Source organism: Bombyx mandarina, chromosome 20, assembly GCF_030267445.1.
Source record: "Bombyx mandarina strain Sakado chromosome 20, ASM3026744v2".
Taxonomy (NCBI): Eukaryota; Metazoa; Arthropoda; class Insecta; order Lepidoptera; family Bombycidae; genus Bombyx; species Bombyx mandarina.
In genome coordinates, this window is record NC_143226.1 from 6,862,654 (window position 1) to 6,885,328 (window position 22,675).

Genomic DNA, 22,675 nt, shown 5'->3' on the forward strand with positions numbered 1-22,675 from the left:
CCTCGCGTGGAGTACTGCTCCCATCTCTGGGCCGGGGCTCCCAAATACCAGCTTCTTCCATTTGACTCCATACAGAAGAGAGCCGTTCGGATTATCGATAATAATCCCATTCTCACGGATCGTTTGGAGCCTCTGGGTCTGCGGAGGGACTTCGGTTCCCTCTGTATTTTGTACCGCATGTTCCATGGGGAGTGCTCTGAGGAATTGTTCGAGATGATACCAACGTCTCGTTTTTACCATCGCACCGCCCGCCACCAGAGTAGAGTTCATCCATACTACCTGGAGCCACTGCGGTCATCCACAGTGCGTTTCCAGAGATCTTTTTTGCCACGTACCATCCGGCTATGGAATGAGCTCCCCTCCACGGTGTTTCCCGAGCGCTATCACATGTCCTTCTTCAAACGAGGCTTGTGGAGAGTATTAAGCGGTAGGCAGCGGCTTGGCTCTGCCCTTAGCATTGCTGAAGTTCATGGGCGACGGTAACCACTCACCATCAGGTGGGCCGTATGCTCGTCTGCCTACAAGGGCAATAAAAAAAAAAAAAAACTTCTAGGGATTCTCCAAAAAGTCCACTGAAAAAATCTCACTAAACGGCCACCATTTTACTTTATATTTCATCCCATATCATCTCGTCTCATTTCATTTAATTTCATCCCAGTTGATTAATGTCTCTAATTCTTCATTTCATTTCACTCCTTAATATCATTTTTCATAAAAAATATCCCATATATCCTACCTAAGCTGATAGCCTTGAGAGGCTATTTCAGCGTAACCGTGGCTAGTAGGTGAGCTCACGGGGCTCAAACCTGACGACGATGCTAACACGAACCCTAGCAAGAGCCGTGCTTCGCAGAATCTACCACCGGATCGGAAACGCGACCCACTGAGAAGATCCGGCGAGAAACTCAGTGGGCATGGTTACTACCTAGGTACGGTCACTGAAATAAAGGTCTATGGGTACGGTAGGTACGGTACTGTCTGTGTCAAAGTCAAGAACTGTGAAGAAGACGAAGTGTCAATTACTGTCAATTTGAAATGAAGTTTAGCTATGTATGTATGTACAGGCTACTTTTAGTGCTTTTATGTATTAATTGTATTTAACATTGCAATTCCGAACTATAGAAAATCTATTTCTCTGCAGTTCTGTCAGTAAAATCAATAAAAAATATTACAAACAAACTATTGCTTATAAAATTGTCAAAATATATAAAAACTTTTTTATGTCTTTACAAAGTAATTCTCATAAATTTTATTTATATACACGGAACATGTAAATATTTGGATTTTTTTAATAGAAGTTGCTATTTGAGTAAAAAGTGAGTGAAAATGAGTAAAAAGCCCATATCGTTCGGTAAAATAAGTCTAAATTTTACTAAAGCAAAGGAATTTAATGATAAAAATGAAAAGAAATCGCCAGCAGGATTTGGAACCTTTGGTCGAACTCCTATACAAGAACAAAAAGAAATTGAAGAAATCACCGACGATTTAGAGAGCCAGCACGTAGAACAAGTCATGGGCATTAAAAACTTTGGTAAAAAAGCAAAAAATTTCAATTTAGATGAGTTAGTTGAGCAAGCAAAGAAAACTGCACAGGAAGCCAACAAAAAGAGGTTGGAAGCGGAATTGAATGCTGATAGAAATTCATCTTCTGATGACCAAGTTGGCAATACTATTGGAACCACACTGGCCAATGTTGACCAAAATCCTTCAAAAGATGATGACGAAGGACTAATAGGACCTTTACCACCGATGTCTCCGGACGCGAGTAAAGAACAAGAAGAAGATAAAGAGGAGGATAGCTATGACGAGCTGAGTGGTTCTGATGATGAAGAAATAAGTTTGGTAAACAGAATACCAAATACACATGAGGTAAGATTCTAAATTTAAAGAAAACTCTGTAAAGCCATAACAATTGATATAGTGGTGAAGTGGCAAAACAACTTTTACTGACGGTAGGACATCTTGTGAGTCTGCATGGCTACCGCCGCCCTGTCTATTTCTGCAGTGAAGCAGTAATCCGTTTCAGTTTGAAGGGTGGGGCAGCCTTTGTACTGTAAAAACGGAGACATTAAAACTCATATCTCAAGGTAACTTCTAGTAAGCAATTAACACCAGTTGGGTTATGAGCTCAACCACACATCTATGCAAAAAATTGTATCGTATGTATGTATGTAGTATGGCAGTTTAAATGGCCAAATAGGATGTGAATTAAACATTTGAATTGAACAATATTCATGATCTAATCTAGACAAATAAAAAAATGGGAGATCTGTTTGTAATAATAAAATAACCATTTTTTACTAAATGCATAAGTATATACACAGTACATATACCAAAATAACATTTTATTTTATTTTGTCTGTCTGTTTGTTCCGGGTAACCTCTGGAATGGCTGGACCGATTTTGACAGGACTTTCACTAATAGGTAGCCGATGATATAAGAAATAACATAGGCTACTTTTTTAGACTGTATTAGATTCAACAAAGCACAGCACTTGCTAGAGTCAGTGTTAGCAATTTTCTCAAGTTGAGCATGTGAAGTCACCTACCAGTCAGTCCGTAGCTGGAACAGTCTTTTAAGCTACCAACAATTAGGTAGTAGGGAAAAAAAACTAATATTCCTGTATATGTGTATATATGTGTAAACTAATATTCCTGTATTCATTCATGTCAGATGAACGCCAATAACTTACACCTTTTTAAACTAATAAAAATACACGCAAAGACAAGCTGAACTATATGTTGATTTTTTTAAACCTAGAATAAAAGTTATTGTATTATCATAAGTTCTCGGTATACAGTAAATTGAACTGACTCTTAAAGTTAGTTAAGATTACTTTAAAAAAATAGATTACATTAATATCCATTACACTATTACATTTTTTTTTTTTTTTTTTCGGACCGAGGGCCGAACCTCCTACGATGTCCCCGCGCCTAGGGGGCGCGCGGGGTATGTGAGACTCTACGATCTGCAGGTGTTGAGAGCAGACCGCGGGCCCAAGGAATTTAGGGCCCACCCACTAAACGACTCCCCTGCACTCTTACACCCGGCGTCCGATCTCCGTCCGGGGTCAAAACCCGGTCAGAGTAGGGGGGTTCCCGCGGTCAACACTACAACCAGACACGCGGCACCACCCCGAGGACGCCCGACCGACGGGTCGTCGAGGCGATAGTCGACGACCAACGACGTCAGTCTCCGCGGTACGGCGGCCCTTCAGGCCGCCCGGGCGATGCCGCTGGTGTTCCGGGATACCCCGCTGGGCCAGAACCAGCCTGCCGGGTCGGAACGCGATACACCGCCGACCGGGTTGCTCTTCCACAGTATGTTCGGCGACGACAGCGACACTATTACATATAGGTCAAGGTAATTAAATTAAGAGTATGACATTTTTCAGGTAGAAATGCACCATGGTTCAAAAGCAGTGATAGCACTTGCTGCCGATCCTTCTGGAGCTAGACTAGCCACTGGATCGATTGATTACGATGTATCCTTCTGGGATTTTGCAGGTAAAAAGATTGGGAATCATTGTTAAAACACTTTAACATTACATTTCTGACATTACGAACACAATATTTAATATTATTTATTTCAAAAGCAATAAATATTTGATATTAGCTTTTTAAGTATTGTCTTTCATTTTTAGTAAACAAAACTCATATTCAACTACAAAACGTAGTGCCCATAATCCTAATTTCAGCTATCAAATTATGATAGAAAAGTTGACTTTATGAGTAACTAGCGACCCGCCCTCACTTCGCTTAGAGAACTGTAATTTATTATTGATAACAGTATTTCACTATTTAATGGATGTTATTATACATATAAACCTTCCTCTTCAATCACTCTATCTATTAAAAAAAAAAACGCATCAAAATCCGTTGCGTAGTTTTAAAGATTTAAGCATACATAGGGATATAGGGACAGAGAAAGTCACTTTGTTTTATACTATGTAGTGATGTCTATATACACATGCACAAATTGCTACTTCCTACCTTGAAACATGAGGTTAGTGTGTGTTTTACGCAGCATCTGTTCCAATAAGTCAAAGAGTAGGCTTGTGTATGTGTGTGTGTGTGTGTGTGTGTACATGTCAATCAACTTAACCAAAGTACTCTTTTAGGTATGGACTCGTCAATGCGTTCGTTCCGCACTCTTCAGCCCTGCGAGAACCATCCTATCAAAGCCCTGCAGTACTCAGCTACAGGAGACTCAATCCTCGTGGTCAGCGGTTCAGCACAAGCTAAAGTACTCGACAGAGACGGTTTTGAAGTTTTGGAATGCGTGAAAGGAGATCAGTATATCACCGATATGGCAAAGTGAGTTTAAGTGTAGTACTTGAGACCTTAGAACTTATATCTCAAGGTGGGTGGCGCATTTACGTTGTAGATGTCTATGGGCTCCAGTAACCACTTAACACCATGTAGGCTGTGAGCTCGTCCACCCATCTAAGCAATAAAAAAAAAACTGAGGCCGTCAGTGCAAGAGTGGCCAAGCTTACCATAGTCAGTATGGAGGCAATTAGGTTTGAATTTTCATGGATTTGAATTTGAGTAAGCAAAAAACAATACGCGCAAAAATAATGCTTACAAAACTATCTGTTATGTATGGGTGAAACTATGGATAAGCCGGTTTTGCAACAAAATCTATTATAATTATTTGAATATAAAAAATTGTGGATTAGGCCACTTCTGCACTGATGGCCTCAATTTAAACTTATTTTTACGGTTTTGATCTCTTGTTTTTTTTTTATTAAATTATTTCCGAATTTTATTTATTACCAGCGACCCGCCCTCGCTTCGCTTCGGAAACATTAAAACACAAATGAAACCAAAAAAAAAAAAAAAAATTAAAAAAAGTAGCCTATGTTCATCAGGGACAATGTCGGCTTCTAATGGAAAAATAATTTTTCAAATCGGTCCAGTAGTTTCGGAGCCTATTCGAAACAAACAAACAAACAAATCTTTCCTCTTTAAAATATTAGTATAGATTAGTGAAGTATGATTGTTCACCCTTCTGCGCAATAGTAAGTAAATAAAACTGCATATGTCTACTAACATGTATTGAAGATCAGGCATCAAATATACTGATCAAGATAAAAAAAAAAATTTTTTTATTGCTTTGGTGTATGGACGAATTCACAGCCCACCTGGTGTTTAGTAGTTACTGGAGCCCATAGACATCTACAAGGAAGTCAATCGTGAGCAATTGTTAAGTACGTATTTCATTACGAAAATTGGTACCCGCTTGCGGGATTCGAGCACCGGTGCATCGCTAGATACGAATGCACTGGACGTCTTATCCTTTAGGCCACGACGACTTCGAAATAATAGAAGAGTATTATTATCACAAAGCTTAATATTTAGCAAACTTGAGTTCACACCAGAATAAATCGCATTGCAGGACGAAAGGTCACACGGCGTCCTTGAACAGCGGCTGCTGGCACCCTCACATCCGCGAGGAGTTCATGACCTGCTCTCAAGATGGAACGCTCAGGCTCTGGCTAACGGAAAATCCGAAACAACAGAAATCCGTCATCAAACCCCGTCAGCAAGGCGGCTTAAAGACCAACCCCACAGCCTGCACCTTCTCCAGAGACGGTAACACTGTAGCGTGCGGCTGTTTCGATGGCTCCGTCCAGATGTGGGACCACAGGAAGAACTTCGTCAACACCACCACCTTGCTCAGGGACGCTCATCAGAAACAGACGGAGATCACGAGCATCGCGTACTCATACTTAAGGCAACACCTGGCCACTCGCAGCAACGATGATACGCTAAAACTGTGGGACTTGAGGAACTTCAAGAAACCCATCAACGTGTTTGCGGACTTGTTCTCGAGATACGAACAGACCGACTGCGCCTTCAGCCCAGACGACTCTATGGTGTTCACGGGCGAATCTCTCCAGCGAGGCCAAGAGGTGGGCAAATTGATATTCTGGGACACGAAAACATTCGAACAGGTCAAAACGATTGAAGTCAGTTCCTCCCACGTCATCAAAGCGATGTGGCACCCCAAATTGAATCAGATATTCGTCGGATGCGGCAACGGCGTCGTCAAATGTTATTACGATAAAAAGAGAAGTCTCCGCGGCGCCAAGCTCTGTATAGTGAAGACGCACAGGAAGAAGGACACTATCGAGGTGGTGAGCACGCAGCAGATCATAACCCCACACGCTTTGCCCTTGTTCAGACAAGAAAAGCTTCGGACCAGCAAAAAGAAGATGGAAAAGGAGAGGCTGGACCCGGTTAAGTCGCATAGACCAGACCTGCCCATCACCTCAGGGCAGGGTGGGAGGGTAGCTGCCTCGGGTAGCACTCTGAGCTCATTCGTCATCAGGAATTTGGGGCTGAGTAAGAGAGTTAACGATGAACAGGACCCGAGGGAGGCCATATTGAAATATGCTAAAGATGCAGAAGAGAATCCCTTCTGGGTAGCTCCGGCTTATAAAAAAACTCAGCCGAAACCTATCTTCCAAGGGTCTGACGAGGAGGGACCATCAGATCCTAAGAAGCCGAAGACTTCGTGATGTGTAAAATAATTAACTAGTTTGTAAATATAGGCTTTAAGTAAATTATAATACCATCTTTGTTTTACTTTACCTGCTCTTTTTTTAAACTTATGTGATAATATGTGGTAAATGGCTCTATATTATACTAAGGAAACCTGATTTGTACAATGAAGTAATATCATTGGATAGTAGAATCATATAGGAATGTTTTGTGAAAGAACCTCTAAAATATGTACATACATATATTTATAATTAAAAATTAAATTGAGAACTGACTCCAAAATGAACACATTAAAACAACTTGAAAATGGGACGGCACACATTTTTTTTTTTTCATAACAAATAACAGTATTTAAAGACCTCCTTTTTAAAGTCGATTACAGCAGTGCCACAGGTCACGACTCTCGTAGAGAACCGGCGGTGTTCAATCAAGAGCGGTGACATAAGGGACATGACGTCATAAGAATTTCATGACGTTGTCACTGAATACTTTTTTTCCTACCTATCCTAGTGACCTTGACATATTAGACTCACCGAGCGAGTAGGTGAGCTCAAACGGCTCTAACCTGGAGAACAGAATACGAGTCGTCTTTACAGCCAACACATTTATATTTAAGCGGTAGACAGCGGCTTAGCTCTGCCCCTGGCATTGCTGAAGTCCATGGGCGACGGTAACCACTCACCATCAGGTCGGCCGTATGATCGTCTATGGCAATAAACAAAACAAGGGCCCAATTTTAAGACATGGGTGGGGATTTAGTCATAAATTGACATTGCTATTGACAATGGTTAGGTGGTTGGTCGTTTGCCGGGCCAACCAAAAATAAAAATGACGTTTCTTGTTTGATGATGATTCTTGTTTTTTTTTTCTAAGTATTCCTTGCGGTTTCCCTACAAGGGCAATAAAAAAATAAACATATAACACAACAAAGTTGAAAGTTGGGTAACTCAAATCAAAATACTAAAAAGCTTATACAACACATTTTAATTGGCTTACATTAACTACTATGCTATTTATACAACTAACTGTATCCTACGCTTGCGCTGCGACATTTTCCATTTGTTCGCTAATTTCAGTGTCCTCTTTTTTCAAAAAAGGCGATCTAGCTGGATTCTAAAACAAAAATAAATATTCACATTACATTCTGTCTGAGGTCGTCGTGCCCGCCTATTTCTGCTGTGAAGCAGTAATGCGTTTCCGTTTGAAGGGCGGGGCAGCCGTTGTAACTGTACTGAGATCTTAGAACTTATATCTCAAGGTGGGTGGCGCATTTACGTTGTAGATGTGTATGGACTCCAGTAACCACTTAACACCAGGTGGGCTGTGAGCTCGTCCATTCATCTATGCATTAAAAAAAACATAAAAAATAAAAAACAAACGTGTGGCACTCGGGAACTGCCGCGGTAAAGCTATTGCATAGCATTTTTTATCAACTTATGCAATTATAATTAGACAATTTTTCTAATGAAATACGTACTTAACAAATGTTCACGATTGAATTCCACAATGAACAAATTACACCATATAATAAAATTCAAATCAGATTTTTTTTTCAATGTTCAATTACTAAACAACGGACATATAGACCAAGTCTTAATATAACTGACAGAATTTACGCGGTGATGTCCATGGACGTATACAGTTTAAAAATAAAAGTGAATGTCGGTTTGCAGGGAGTTTCCATAATAGTACCGTGAACGGACTACAGATGGCGCGCGAGTAGTTTCAAGGAATACGTTAATTACAATAATGAATACTAATTTTACGGTTTATGTCGCGTTTATTATTTTTATAATTATTTTTGACGTTTCAGTGACCTCCTCCAAATTCAACGGTAAAAATAGTATAAATATAACTCTTTCATGTGTGTTTTCTTTTTTATCGCTTACGTGATTGGCTAAGCTCACGATCCACCTGGTATTAAGCGGTTAGGGAGCCCATAGACAACAACAACGTAAAGCCAACCACCTTGAGACGTAAGTTTTAAATCTCACTTCTATGATACTACGCTTGCCGCACCCTTCCGAACGCATTACTGCTTCACGGCAGAAATAGGCAGGGCAGTGGTACCTACCCACGCGACCTAGACTCACAAGACGACCTACCACCAGTAAAATTTCTTTTTATTTTAATATGTGATACGTACCAACTTTTTAGCTCTGTCCATTAATATCGAAAAGGCGAAGTGGTCCAGTACAACACCTTTCGGTAAGGCTACTCCTTGGAAACGATACAATTGGCTCACACCATCTTCCGTTGGTCCTGATGATAAAACAAATCAACATAATTACAATGAAGTATTGTTTATGCTATTTAAAATATTTCCACACAATTGAGAGTGCATTGATGATAGCCCCATTTTCCCTCTTGTTTCCAATGCTTATTGACCATTTTTCTACCTGTCTCACCTGATATTGCCAGAAGAAATTATTATATGGTTGACTTTTGAATCGTGCGCATCAAATGAAGTCATTGTGACGCCAATCAATGGTTTTGGACTTATAAAGTGTTCATCTTTTTTTCTATCAATACTGATAGCCTTGAGAGGCTGTTTCAGCTTCTCCTTGACATGTAGGTGAGCTCACGGGGCTCAAACCGGATTGTTGCTAACACTGACCCTAGCAAGAGCAGTGCTTCGCAAAACCTACCACCGGATCGGCAACGCGACCCACTGAGAAGATCCGGCGAGAAACTCAGTGGACTGTGTCTGAGGGTTAATTTACTCGTTGAGCCCTTCGTCGCAAGCGACGGGTTCGACGAGAACGGTCACCGGAAGCGTTCATCAAGGTGTAGTGTCTCAAAGAAGTGAATTATTGGAATAATAACAGACCAAAGGTGAGTTCATGCGAAATTTCCCCTCCTGTACTCATTCTATTCATCGCACACTAAATATAAAATATGAAAACTAATCAAAAACAGTATTCACAAATTTTAATTCTCTTGATTTTAGCTCTGGGCTATGTGTGTTATAATAATTCAAGGTCTACCCCACCGTAATCTGCTATCCATCTACTTTGACAACCAATTATAATATTTATGTGCCTATCCAATTTCCCAACCATTTAAATTTGGGGGCGACGGTGTCTGTATCTTTCTAGTATGTTCCGTAAATATGTAATAAGTCGCAATGGCCCAGTACGTAATACCTGTAAGTTTGTGGACAGCTGTGACTGCCAGCCGGCCTATCTGTGCAGTATTGCTGATGAGCGGCCCTCTAGATATATCAACGTGGTTCCCGGCTCTGTACAATATCACTTTACCTGAAATTAAATTGTCATCGGTTAACGCACTGATAATATCTAAAAACACATTAAAAAGTATCACATAATAAAATATATAGTGTATAAACTTTTGTTTATTGAAATGAAAAGCAACCTAAACTAAAATAAAAAGAGAATATCATCAATACAGTTGAAGTCAATTAATCATTATTCATTCAATCAATCATTAATTATATTCATCATTAATAATTACTCTAAAACTTCTCATCACATTTATATTCTAATCATTTAATTAAAATTTAATTACTCTGGCAATAACATGGTATTTTAGAAAATTTACAGTTAACTAAATCGATTTTTAAGTCCTCAATCTCACCGTTAGTCTTAGCAATATTTGGTATCTGTTTGCTCTTGTGCTCGTTGTCCACAAACATTTCCAAAGCCAGCTCCTCTCCTACTTCCAGCCTTTCTAGAGGAACAGCTTTCCGACACAGTTTCACATACTCAGCAGCGAGAGTCAAAACCTCTTGGTGAGTTGGCTGCCAATCACTTAGAGTGGGAAGATCGACATCATAGATGAAAGAACCGCTTCTTACTGTCAATAGATGTTATGGAACAATCAGTTGCCTGTAGTATGTGAGATAGGTCTGAGTTATTAATGTGATGCTATTTGACTAAACTTCATCTCAATACCACCAACAAAATGTTTACTAACAATCACGCCACGTTAACTGGTCCCGTGTTAAGTTCGTAAAGAACTTGTGCTACAGGTACCAGATAACGGAAATAAATGTAAGATTTTTATTATACACATACATATATTTAATATACATCCATAACCCTGGAAAAGACATTTTATATTTATATTAATTATGATACAAATATCTTCCCTTGACGGGATTCGAACCCGCGACCCCCTTGTGTAGTGACCATGTCACTTACCACTACACCAGACGGCCAGACGCCAACAAGCATAGAAAATAATAAACGTTGGAATGCTAAATCAGAGTTTGTCGAGAGGTTACTCAGATAAAGTGTAATACATTACATATTTTAAAAAATTTATACAATAAATGCAAAAAAATGTTTTTGCTAGTTTCCTTCTATTACAGCTACCAATGAAAGTAACATATGGTTGATGGAGACCTAGGCTAGAAAACCTTACAGCACGGTTTCACCTGTCTATGCTCATTGTAACTAAAGGCGGGATCAGTATAAGCTTAAAAATTGCTTTTATACAAAATATTAACAGATGCTCACTGTCGGGCAGTGGAAAGCTGTGTAGGTATACTGGAACTGTGTCCTTGAATGCAACGGTAGCGCACGCTCCAAGCATCAGCGAGCATGTGCGCCAGAACGCCTTGTTCACTTGCTGTGGTTCTGCTGCTTTATAGTTTTGAAACTGTTAACAGAAATATAACCTTTTTTTGTAACATAATTTAGCATCAGCATCAAGAAACTGTATAATTTTTTTTTTTTAATTTTTAATGCTTAGATAGGTGGACGAGCTCACCGTCCACCTGGTGTTAAGTGGTTACTGGAGCCCATAGACATATACAACGTAAATGCGCCACCCACCTTGAGATACCAGTTCTAAGATCTCAAGTATAACCTTTTTTTTTTTTTTTTCGGGCCGGGGGCCGAACCTCCTACGAGGTCCCCGCGCCTAGGGGGCGCGCGGGGTATGTGAGACTCAACGATCTGCAGGTGTTGAGAGCAGATCGCGGGCCCAAGGATTTTAAGCCCCCCCACTAAACGACTCCCCTGCACTCTTACACCCGACGTCCGATCTCCGTCCGGGGTCAGAACCCGTTCAGAGTAGGGGGGTTCCTACGGTCAACACTACAACCAGACACGCGGCGCCACCCCGAGGACGCCCGACCGACGGGTCGTCGAGGCGATAGTCGACGACCAACGACGTCGGTCTCCGCGATACGGCGGCCCTACCAGGCCGCCCGGGCTGTGCCGCTGGTGTTCCGGGATACCCCGCTGGGCCAGAACCAGCCTGCCGGGTCGGAACGCGATACACCGCCGACCGGGTTGCTCTTCAACAGTATGTTCGGCGACGACAGCGACGACGAAAATGCGGACCGTATCGCAGTCCGCAGCCGCCGACGCGCCGTCCCGTCCTCCTGGTGCCAGCGCGCTAGAGTGACGGTAGCGTGCGGCGCAGCCTCAACCCCCTTAGGTCGCCCCGTGACCATCACCGGGAGGAGACTGCCTCCTCATAGGGGCTGGAGCTGGACAAACGCCCTCCTCCGACCCCCGGCCCGACGGCGGCGGCACGGCGCCGAGAGGGAAGAAGAGCTCTCCCTCTCCCGTTCCGCCGCCTCCTTCTGCGAGATGGTGGACTCGCAGAAGTCGAGCATCGCCTGCCAGGACTCGTCGCTGCCGAGCATCGTAGCCACGACGGTCGGAAGCGACAAGTCCGGTCCTATTTTTGCAACGAGGACGCGGCGCTGCTCCGCGAAAGCGGGGCAGTACGCGAGCGTGTGCTCCGCCGTGTCCTCGTTGCAGCCACTGCAATGGTGGCACTTCGGCGTCGGCTCCCTCCGGGCGACGAGGTGCAGGTAGCGGCCGAAACAGCCGTGTCCCGTGAGCACCTGCGTCGCTCGGAAGGTGAGACGTCCTCGGTGTCTCAAGTATAACCTGCTTCAACTGCCTTCTTGAGAATAACCGGTAAATCCAATTAATTATATGGCTCACAAATCTGAGTTTTTTTTTACTTTTTACCACTATTGTAATCATACAGTTATATTTTGTCACTAGACAGGCATATGAGGTGCAACTGATGGTTAGTGATTTTAAGGGCCATCTTGACAGAAAGGAGGGAATCTAAATAGGTACTATTGGATAGCACATGGCAGTTTTATGGCAAAACAATCATGCAAGCTTACAATATGTCCCACCGGTATGACAAAGTTTAACTAATAATACTTTTAATCTATATATGTATATAAAAATGAATTGCTGTTCGTTATTCTCGCTGAAACTCGAGAACGGCGGGACCAATTTGGTTAATTGTGGTCTTGAATTATTTGTAGAAGTAGGTTTAAAAGGTAAATAAATGAATGAAAATGTTCGGAATTAAATAAAAATAACAATGTTGTTTTTTTGATGTCCCCTCCGTCGTACTCGTATTCCTTTTGTTTGTTTTAAATTTAATTTACACAAAAGCTTAGGTCTTTTATTTATCGATTGAGGCACTACGAAGTCTGCCGGGTCAGCTAGTAATGAAATAATTTAGGAACTAAATTAGCTTGTAAAAGTTTATTTAAATCGGATTCATCTGATATTAAAATTAGTATATACAGTCATATTACAATATCAGGATTGATGATATATAGTGGAAACTTAATACATATATTATTACCATGTGTTTGTGCATACACTAATCTATATTATTTTCTTTATTTCATCATGTTAGCGGCATGTCAGAATTCAAAATAAATATCATTTATTTATCGTAATCTTTAATGGATATTTACCTCAAGCGTACAGCTTTCAGTCAGTGGTCTGTGCATGTCCCAATGTAGATTTCCATCAAGTAAAGCTAGGACACTGCTCTCCATGTGCCATTCACTTAGATCTAAAAAAATAATAAATAATTAATACTATTCTTATGTGTTAAATTCGCATACAGTTTTCGTGAAGGACCAATGACCATGAACTCGAAAACGGTAGTATTAATTATATCTAAGACTGATTTAAACTAGAGAAAATAATAATTATAGCATATATTAAATACATCTAACAAGAAAGTTTTGGTAAGTTAAGAATGTAACCCTTACTGGTTTTGCATGATTTATGCTTCATTACTATAACAATATAATATAAAAAAAGTAGAATACGTAAAACATGCATAATGCCATGGATGACATACAGACCCTAAACTTCGAATCTTCCTAACAAGTGCAAAAGAACATTGAGAGTCTGTCAGAAATTGAATGGTGATAAGCATGCTAAATACAAGATAAGCTCAATTTAAGTAAAATAACACAAAAGACCAAAGTTACTGAATTTACATAAATTTCAATGGAACTGTATAGGTCATACGATCAGAAGTGAGACAAGTAAATGATCAAAAGGTACCACTATATCGTCTCCCCATAAAGAAAAAAGAAAAGGGATGACAGAAAAAAGATGGGAAGATGAGATTAAGAAAACTGCTGGACCGCTACCGAAAAGAAAAGCTCTGAACCAAATAGTATGAGAAACTCTGGAGGAGCCTTTCCCAAAAAGCAATGTGTTAGACAGAAATAAAGGATTTATAAATTAAAATTTTGAACTATAACAATAATGACTGATCACTAAAAACTTTTGATGTAGGAGGGGCTAGGACAGACTGATGTAAATGTAAGGATTTGATTCGAGTCCTACACCCCAGCAGAAGGTAATAGGAAAGAATGATGATGATGACTAAAAAATTTGGTAAGAGCAATTTAATATTAAATTGTTAATATTAGTACGAGATCCGACTGCAGGATTAGTGCGCTCATTGGTTATTTGCTAAAAACCAAATTTTTATGTATATTTATAATTAGGAGAATATACCTAGTCAGGTCATAAATTCTGTCACATGTTTAATGTAAAATAATTGAAACAAGTTTATTCATTATGTAACCATTCATATACCAAAATGAACTTAACAAAACATAGATTCTTATGACACTAAAGTTTATTCAAAATGACCTCCGTGATTTTGAATACATGCCTTCAATCTGCGCGGCCAGTCGTCTATCGCAGCACGAACGAGGTCCATGTCAATATCGGCGGCTGCCTTAATCAAGGATGTCTTGAGTGACTCCAAATTGGGATGAGGCTTTGAGCACGCCTTTTCCTCCAAGTGTTGCCATATCTTGTAATCTAACGCATTCAAATCTGGACTGGAGGAGGGCTAGTCTTCGTGCCGGATGAAGTCGATTTCACGCGCCGCCAGCCAGTCTTGTGTGCTCTTCGCTCTATGAGCTGGCGCCGAATCTTGTTGGAATACCCAGTGCCTGTTATTGAACATGGTATGAGAAACAGGTTCCACAAGGTTCGTCAGGACTGTATTTTGATACACAACTGCATTCGTTTTTACACCTTTCTCACAAAAATGTACCTCTGTTAAGCCCCAATAAGAAACTCCCAACCATACCATGAGCGAGGATGGAAAATGACCTCGTTGGACACGCGGAATACGGTTGCTCGCTTCTTCACTACTGTGTGCGTACACCTTATCATTTTGTTTGTTGTAGTTCTCTTCTACGGTAAAAATTTTTTCATCCGAAAAAAGAATTTCCCGATATTTTTTTCCCGCGTACCGCTTCAACAAAGCGCGGCATCTCTTCAGTCTCAGGTCCATTAGACGAGCATTCAAACGATGTCCTGTTTTTCTTCGATATGCCCGAAGCCCTAAGTCTTCATTTAACACCCTTTTCACCGTGGTTCTGCTTAACCCCATCTGAAGGGCAACAGTTTCTGCTTACGTTTGGGATTTCTTTGAATTCGCGCCTTCACAGCTTTTATCACTGCTGGAGTTCTAACAGACCGAGGGCGACCACTTCTTGACCTGTCATCTACACTAGAGTCTTCATTGTATCGTTTGATGGTACGATAAACGAATATTTTGGTTATATTCAAATTTTTCAGTATGTTAAAAATTGGAATTAGCGCGTAACCGCAACGATGCAACACAATAACTGCAACATGGTCTTCTTTAAGCGTCCACTCCATATTTAAAAATGAGTAAAATTCTAAAAGTATACATATTTATTTTCATGAACAATTCGAAATTCGAATTCAATAAACTTTTTTGTGGCCAGCATTCTAAAAGAAAAGTTTTTACTGTGTGACAATACTTATGACCTGACTAGTTATATCTACCAAGTTGCCTATCAAAATTTGGCCGCTAGTATTTTTAATTAAATTATTGTTAATTACTTTTTGGTAAAAAATTTCGTTCACTTGTTTTTTAAATAAAATATCGTCTAAATCACGGCAATTTACATAATGATTTAAAAAAATCACGGTTGCCATTGCGCACCTGGCCGCACCTCTTCGCAGCCAGGTGTAAACAGATATGATTTAGATACTTTTTTACGTTCATAACGTATATTTATTAATTATATATCAAATTGAAGCTAATTTTTTTCTATTAATTATCATATATGGTTACCTAATTAAATCTGGGCGCAAATAAGGGTTGCTGGCTGTTAAAGATGATAAATACTTAAGGTAGAGTGAAAGAGAGTTAACGCGTAACATGATTTGTCAGACGAGGATAGCGATTGCTGGCTGTGCGACGGTTTTGCGTTGAATGTTAGTGTTCTGAACCACCGGGATGTAACAGAGAGTTAATAAATACTCATTGCTTTTTTCGTTACACAAAAAACACGACTTCATCTTTATCAATTTTATTTTACGTTATTTAATTTAATAATTTTTAGATGCACAAATAAAACAACATAGTAAATATAAAACGTTTATTACGAACTCCAAAACAGCGTGGTTTTTATGTTAGAATAAAAATGCCGCATCTGTTCAGTTGAGAACACTAACATTCGACGCATGCGCAATGGCTTAAAACCGTCGCACAGCCGGCAATCGCTATCCTCGTCTGACAAATTATGTTACGCGTTAACTCTCTTTCACTCTACCTTAAGTATTTATCATCTTTAACAGCCAGCAACCCTTATTTGCGCCCAGATTTAATTAGGTAACCATATATGATAATTAATAGAAAAAAATTAGCTTCAGTTTGATATATAATTAATAAATATACGTTATGAACGTAAAAAAGTATCGAAATCATACCTGTTTACACCTGGCTGCGAAGAGGTGCGGCCAGGTGCGCAATGGCAACCGTGATTTTTTTAAATCATTATGTAAATTGCCGTGATGTAGACGATATTTTATTTAAAAAACAAGTGAACGAAATTTTTTACCAAAAAGTAATTAACAATAATTTAATTAAAAATACTAGCGGCCAAATTTTGATAGGCAACTTGGTAGATATATATTCTCCTAATTATAAATATACATAAAAATTTGGTTTTTAGCAAATAACCGATGAGCGCACTAATCCCGCAGTCGGAGCTTAGACCATATCTACGTCTTTACTAAAATTTTATTAAGGAACAGAACTAATTGTTTTGATGTCCTTTGTCCATTGATAAAAGCTTCTTATTAAATCAAAACTCGTAATCTCGAAACCATGTTTCACATTAGTGTTAGTATTTCTTGCTCAAATACAACATTCATAAGACAAATTAAGGCACTCTTTGTGTTAGAAAGTTTAAGTGCTTATAACTGAATAAGCCACTCATAGTTTATCTGCCAGTGTATTAAGGTAACTTTTAAGATTTCCAATAATGAAATACTGTAGTTTACGAGGTATTGGAAGATGATTTTGAGAAGCTTTTAATTTTGTTTCTGTTAATCGGCTGCACTTGTGATTATGTCTCTGATTAAAAGCATTAAGTTGTATGCAGCGTATGTATGCTTTGGTAGGCAACGACTTGGCTGTGCCCCTCGCATTGCTGACGTCCATGAGTGACGATAGCCACTTATCGTCGGGCGGGCCGCGTGGTCGTCTGCCGCCAAAAGCAATAAAAATTGAGCACGTGAATAGTTAATTTAAAAGTCAATATCTTACGTCTAGCACAGTCGTACGGTGTCGAAATATTTTTATTCATTACCAAGGTGCAATCTTTTGGTATGCCTTTGTATTGGACTTCGATTTTCTCGATCCTACCGACATTTTCTATTTGCCGTTTCTTTTCTAACGTGAACAAATAGCTGCGACGTTCTATCGCGTGTTGTGTGCTTAAAAATCCTAAAACAAATAACAAATAATTTAATAACCAATAACAACCACAAGCATTTTAGTAAAATTTAGTTTTAGTGTCATGTCTAACTTGTTATTTGTAGAGTGGAAAAATGGCTTTTTTCTGTTAGTCTTTTCATCAAACAAGTAACGTGCCGTTTCATTTTCATTTATTGTTTTGTTTTATTGTAAATAAAGGTTTTTATTGAAACAGCTAGGTTATGACACAGATTATACATTATAGATATATTTTTTAGGGATTTTATGACCTGGTAACTAAGACTTTTAAGTCATGTCTTATTTTAATTTATAAATATTCGTATTTTTATGAAAAATGATATTAAGGAGTGAAATGAAATGAAGATGATTAATTTGAGACATTAATCAACTGGGATGAAATTAAATGAAATGAGTTGAGATGATATGGGATGAAATATAATCTCAGTAAAATGGTGGTCATTTACTGAAAAATTTTTCAATGTACTTTTTGGAGAATCCCGAGAAGTTACGTCCAGAAGAAACACATTTAACAGGCAAAAAAACATTGCCTATGAAGCCCAATTCAAACAACAGGTGATAACCATGTCATAAGTAAAAGAAGCATAAGGATAAAGGAAGTTGTTTAAACTTAATTGCTTAAGTGCAGAAATTGGATTAACTTTAGATTTTTTGGAATTAATTTATGGGGATTTATGGGTTTACTGGGACTTTTATTTCATTTTCTCACATTTATATAATTTTTTCTAATCATTGCTAATCCAAGGGGCTACGGGACCAGTAGGTCCGTGGGTGGTTGGAATCACCTTCTGGTGACCTCAAAGGCTCAACTTGAGGCAATTGCTAACAATGACTAATAAGAGCAGTGCTTCGCTGAATCTACCACTGGACCGGAATCGGGACCCATTGAGAAGATCGGGCAAGAAATTCAGTAGGTACACATTCGTGGGTTCTAAGCAGTTAATAAAGTCACCAATATTACGAGAGCTTCGAAATATTAAACTAACAGAAAAAATATGTAATTAACAAAATCAGAGAGGTTTCAACTAAAAACCCTACTACCATCTATACCATTGAAATAGATATGAAATGAGGTTACCGGGATACACGCAATACTATGAATACACCGCCCTGGCAACCTTCAACATTAAATCTATGTCATGAATGTATGGAATAAATGTTTTTTCCAACATAAGCGCCAAATGTGTCGGTAGCACGAAGTTCCTAATTAATGCGTGATAGGAATTAGGAGAGTAGAAGAATTTATGATAGCAAGGGAAAGAGGAAGCTATTGCAGCTTCATACAAATTGAAAGTAGTAGAAGCCAGGGAAGTTCAGGGTGTCACGACATGTGTCTGAATAAGATCTTTTGCCCACTAACTTGTTTAGTGTTCTGTATTTATCCGCTTAATTGCCCCGTAGACTACCAGTCTGCGAAATTCTGCACCTTATTATGCCCCGTAGACCACAAGTCTACTAGATTTAGGACCATTAAATTGCCCGTGTGGACTAGTGGTCTACAAGCCCTCTTGACTTGACCTTCCTCTAGTTTTATGAATATTATCCGTCTTGCTCGTTCATTAGTGTGTTTATATATATCTTTCCTGCTTCTTTGATAAAGAACAATGGCAATTTTTTACCTGAATGTTTTAAAAGGCGTCTAAGATTAAGACATAAATGAAACTTCATCATTTTATTTGCTCGTTTTTTATACGATGTTAGATTTACGTGGCAAAGCCACGAAAAAATGTTAATTTAATAAGCTTTTAATTCGATTTTTGTGTACTTCCGGTTTAATACATTTGTAAAGGATGGCATTTATACTATTGGCACAAAAAAGTAATATTTTTTGATAATTAATAATATTCAGTATTTAAAATGAAAATAATAATATTAATTATCCTTTGTTACAATTAGTACTTAATTAAATAACTAAATATGAGTCGTCTATTATCAAAGGTGGCAATCTGTGCATTTGGACAAAAAAATGTTATTGATATTTCAATACAGATTGATTTGAATATAATCGTCTCCTTCAAAGAATACGGTTCAAAACCTGCATTAAATAAAGGTTAATAGTTAACCTGTTATTTATCTAAGATGTCGTTCCGAAGAGTTTTGTGACTGCCAATGGAATACAAAGTCAATAATTCGTTTTTCTGATTTACCAATAATTATCCAAAAGTCAGATTGCCGGCTTTGATAATAGTCGACTGATATGTAATAGTAATGGCAGCACTGCAGATGAAATGATTTTTACAGTATGACAACTGACATAATGCGCATCACTGTGCCCGTCCATAAGGCTCGTGAGTGGAAGAGAGAGGGAAATACTCGCTTCACCGCTCCGATTTTTTATGACCCAAACGTCCCAAACTGCATGGACAAAATAATTCTACTAGGTATAGTAAATTAGCTTTGCAAGCCTTCGTTTGTCGCAAATATGTGACTAATTCGTTCAAAAGGTTAAAAGTACCTATCTCTGACACACATTTTTACACATTTACAAAGAAGAAAGAACACACTATATAATATGTATATGTACCTAGGTAGCTCTGCAATTGCTAAGGGTACCTACTCGAGTACTATTAGAGGTGTATCCTTGGTTCATCTATGATAATGAAACTAAAAATGTTATTTAAACATATCGTTTACTTATTTTTTCAATTTGTTATAGTCCGTGCCTACAAAAATCAGAGACATCTCTTATTGATAGATAACCTCAAATTATAAAGTAAACACGTTGATATCTTTTTTTTGTAACTTTCTAATACCAAAAATATTTCTGATTAAGCTTAAGCTATGTTATTCCTATCGTTTTAGTATTTTTTTGTTTCAAGACGCCTCAAATAGATATCAGGTAAAATGTTGTATAGAAAGCTGCCATTGTTCTTTCCAACCAAATAAAACCAATAGACCGTATTCCAGTCCTGGAAAAAATTATAAAAAAACAAAGTTGAAGTTGTCATTTGCAAATGTGTGGTTCGCGTGTGCTGTGATATAAGTGTTGTGCCGAATTGTGAAGAATTTTAATACTTACGGTGAGTATTTTTACTTGATTTTTTATTATTATCAAGGTAAGTAAACTACTAAACTGTAGAAATAAAGTTTTCAGCGTGAAACACAAAATTTGTCCTTTTCTGAACCCGATAAAGTTGACGGTATATTTTGGGCGCGCGCTTCCCGGCTAACGTAATAGTTTTATCTTCAATTTCGATATATTTGGGCTGTTTTATAATTCTAAATACTATCAAAATGATTATTTACGTTATGATCATGTAAATTCTAGCCGGGACGATAAAATTAGAAGCAATTTGAGTCAGAAACTTTAAAATCCGACTGACAAGTGTTCATGGTGCAGTTAAGGCTAGGAGCACACCGAGAGATCGTGTGATCCGGAATCCGGTAGATATATTTTTCTAAGCGATTGTGTTACTTGTGTTACTTTGGCTTATGAAAATGCTTCTGAATGTTTTTTTATTTATCTTGGTTCATGATGCAGTTAAGGTTAGGTGCAGACGGAGTAATCGCGCGTCCCGGACTGGATTTTTTTCTGTACGCTTGTCCGAAATTAATTATATTATTAAATTTTACTGCTTGTGAATGTGAAATGCTTGCTGCTGGTTTTTATTTTTTCTCTTCTATTTGTTTTTGGCTGCTTATTGCATGTGACGCAGAAATTGTAAGCCAAAGTGGTCAGGGTGCCATGAGACCACGTCGGGGCTTGGGAGCGGCGAGAGGACGTGGAGCTGCTCGAGGTGGTGGTCGAGGGGCGTCAGGGGTGGTAGGGGTGGCCGTAGGCCACGCTGTGCCCGATCTTTGCCTTTTTCACAGTAAGCAATATTAAATTAAACCTAAATCATATTTTAATTGTAAGTAAAACTTCCGACATTCATTAAAATATTTTTTTATGTTTAGTCTTGGAGATGAAAACGTGGAAGTGGAAACTTCTCTAGGCCCATCTGGAATTCCACAACGGTAAAATCTACATAAATTAACTTTATTGTATCTAATTGTTCCAGTAACATTCATTCATTCAATTTTGGATTTTAGGCCTTCATTGACAGAGCAATTGAAAGTCGCCAAGGTGGCGAGGCTTTTGGATAAAAAGCATGAGAATTTGCTGTCTGCGGACCAAAAAAAGGAGCTGGCCAGGCTGCGCGATGGCAAGCAAGTGGGCAATTTTAAAATGCCAGATGCTCCAGAACCACAGTAAGTAAATTTAGAAATAAATTCAATGTTTTAACTGCTCATACGTGAGTTTGTTAGTGTCGAACATGTGCATGGTATCAGGTCAGCATTTTTTTTATTTATTTACAGAAGAGGAAGAGGAAAGGGAAAGGGGAAGGGCAAAGGAAGGGGCAGTGAAGACTCGCGGATGTGGAGGCCATGCCCACTTTTACCTGGGGTACCAACTGTCCCTCCTCCACGTGTACGTCAGTCGTGGGAATTGCAACAGCAACGCCCGATTGGTACATGTATAATACTTTATTAATAATATTTCCGTAGGTACTTCATTCATCTGTCAAAATCACACTTGAGTCAAAACCTAGAATTCGCAACAGAGTTAAACTCAATCATGTTTAAAGTTAGACATATTATGTTGTGTTAATTCTCTCTAGTAAATATCCTCGTTGTTAAATTCCAGATATCACCGCGGAGCAGGAGGATGAGGATGATGACATCGAAAGCTATTTTCTTCCAGATATCACCGAGGATGAGGAGATGCGTCCTCCCCTCCTCGAGGATGAGGAGGCCGTTCCTTCTGCAGGGACCCCACCTCAAGCGAAGTAGGTTATTCTGTTTCTGTAATAAATGAATGTGGCCGATTCTAAAAAAATATAAACAAAATTTACAGTTTCTACAATTTTTTATTGACAGGAAACGCAAGATCCAATTTTCGCCCTCGATGGGGCTCATCCAGGCTACTGCATTGCCTCAAAATATCGTGCCAGCAGAGATAGAACTCCTGGGGTTTACACCTTGTTAGTTGATATCATATTTTAAAAAATGATTTCTTTTACTTTCAACTTATTTTACTAAAAATTTATAACTGTTTCAGCTTCTACCGGTACTCGAACAGCGCTTGGCTCTGGAAGAAGTAATTACAGTATGGGTAAGTTAAAGTATTATTTGA

General features: G+C 38.9%; 2 protein-coding genes across 2 annotated transcripts; one reads left to right on the plus strand and one right to left on the minus strand.

The window, feature by feature from the left end:
- The first annotated feature begins 914 nt into the window (after positions 1-914).
- On the plus strand, positions 915-6,827 carry LOC114250195 (gastrulation defective protein 1 homolog). The gene is made up of 4 exons (XM_089735660.1): positions 915-1,869; positions 3,396-3,507; positions 4,122-4,317; positions 5,402-6,827. The coding sequence occupies exons 1-4, from the start codon at positions 1,327-1,329 to the stop codon at positions 6,525-6,527; spliced, it is 1,977 nt and encodes a 658-aa protein (XP_089591786.1). The 5' UTR covers positions 915-1,326; the 3' UTR covers positions 6,528-6,827.
- A 647-nt stretch (positions 6,828-7,474) lies between these two features.
- On the minus strand, positions 7,475-17,790 carry mRpL39 (mitochondrial ribosomal protein L39). The gene is made up of 8 exons (XM_028183952.2): positions 17,633-17,790; positions 17,371-17,550; positions 13,220-13,320; positions 10,992-11,133; positions 10,108-10,326; positions 9,657-9,770; positions 8,657-8,772; positions 7,475-7,623 (listed from the first exon to the last, which is right to left on the minus strand). Exons 1-8 carry the CDS (start codon positions 17,709-17,711, stop codon positions 7,543-7,545), a joined length of 1,032 nt encoding a protein of 343 aa, XP_028039753.2. The 5' UTR covers positions 17,712-17,790; the 3' UTR covers positions 7,475-7,542.
- Between the last annotated feature and the right edge of the window lie 4,885 nt (positions 17,791-22,675).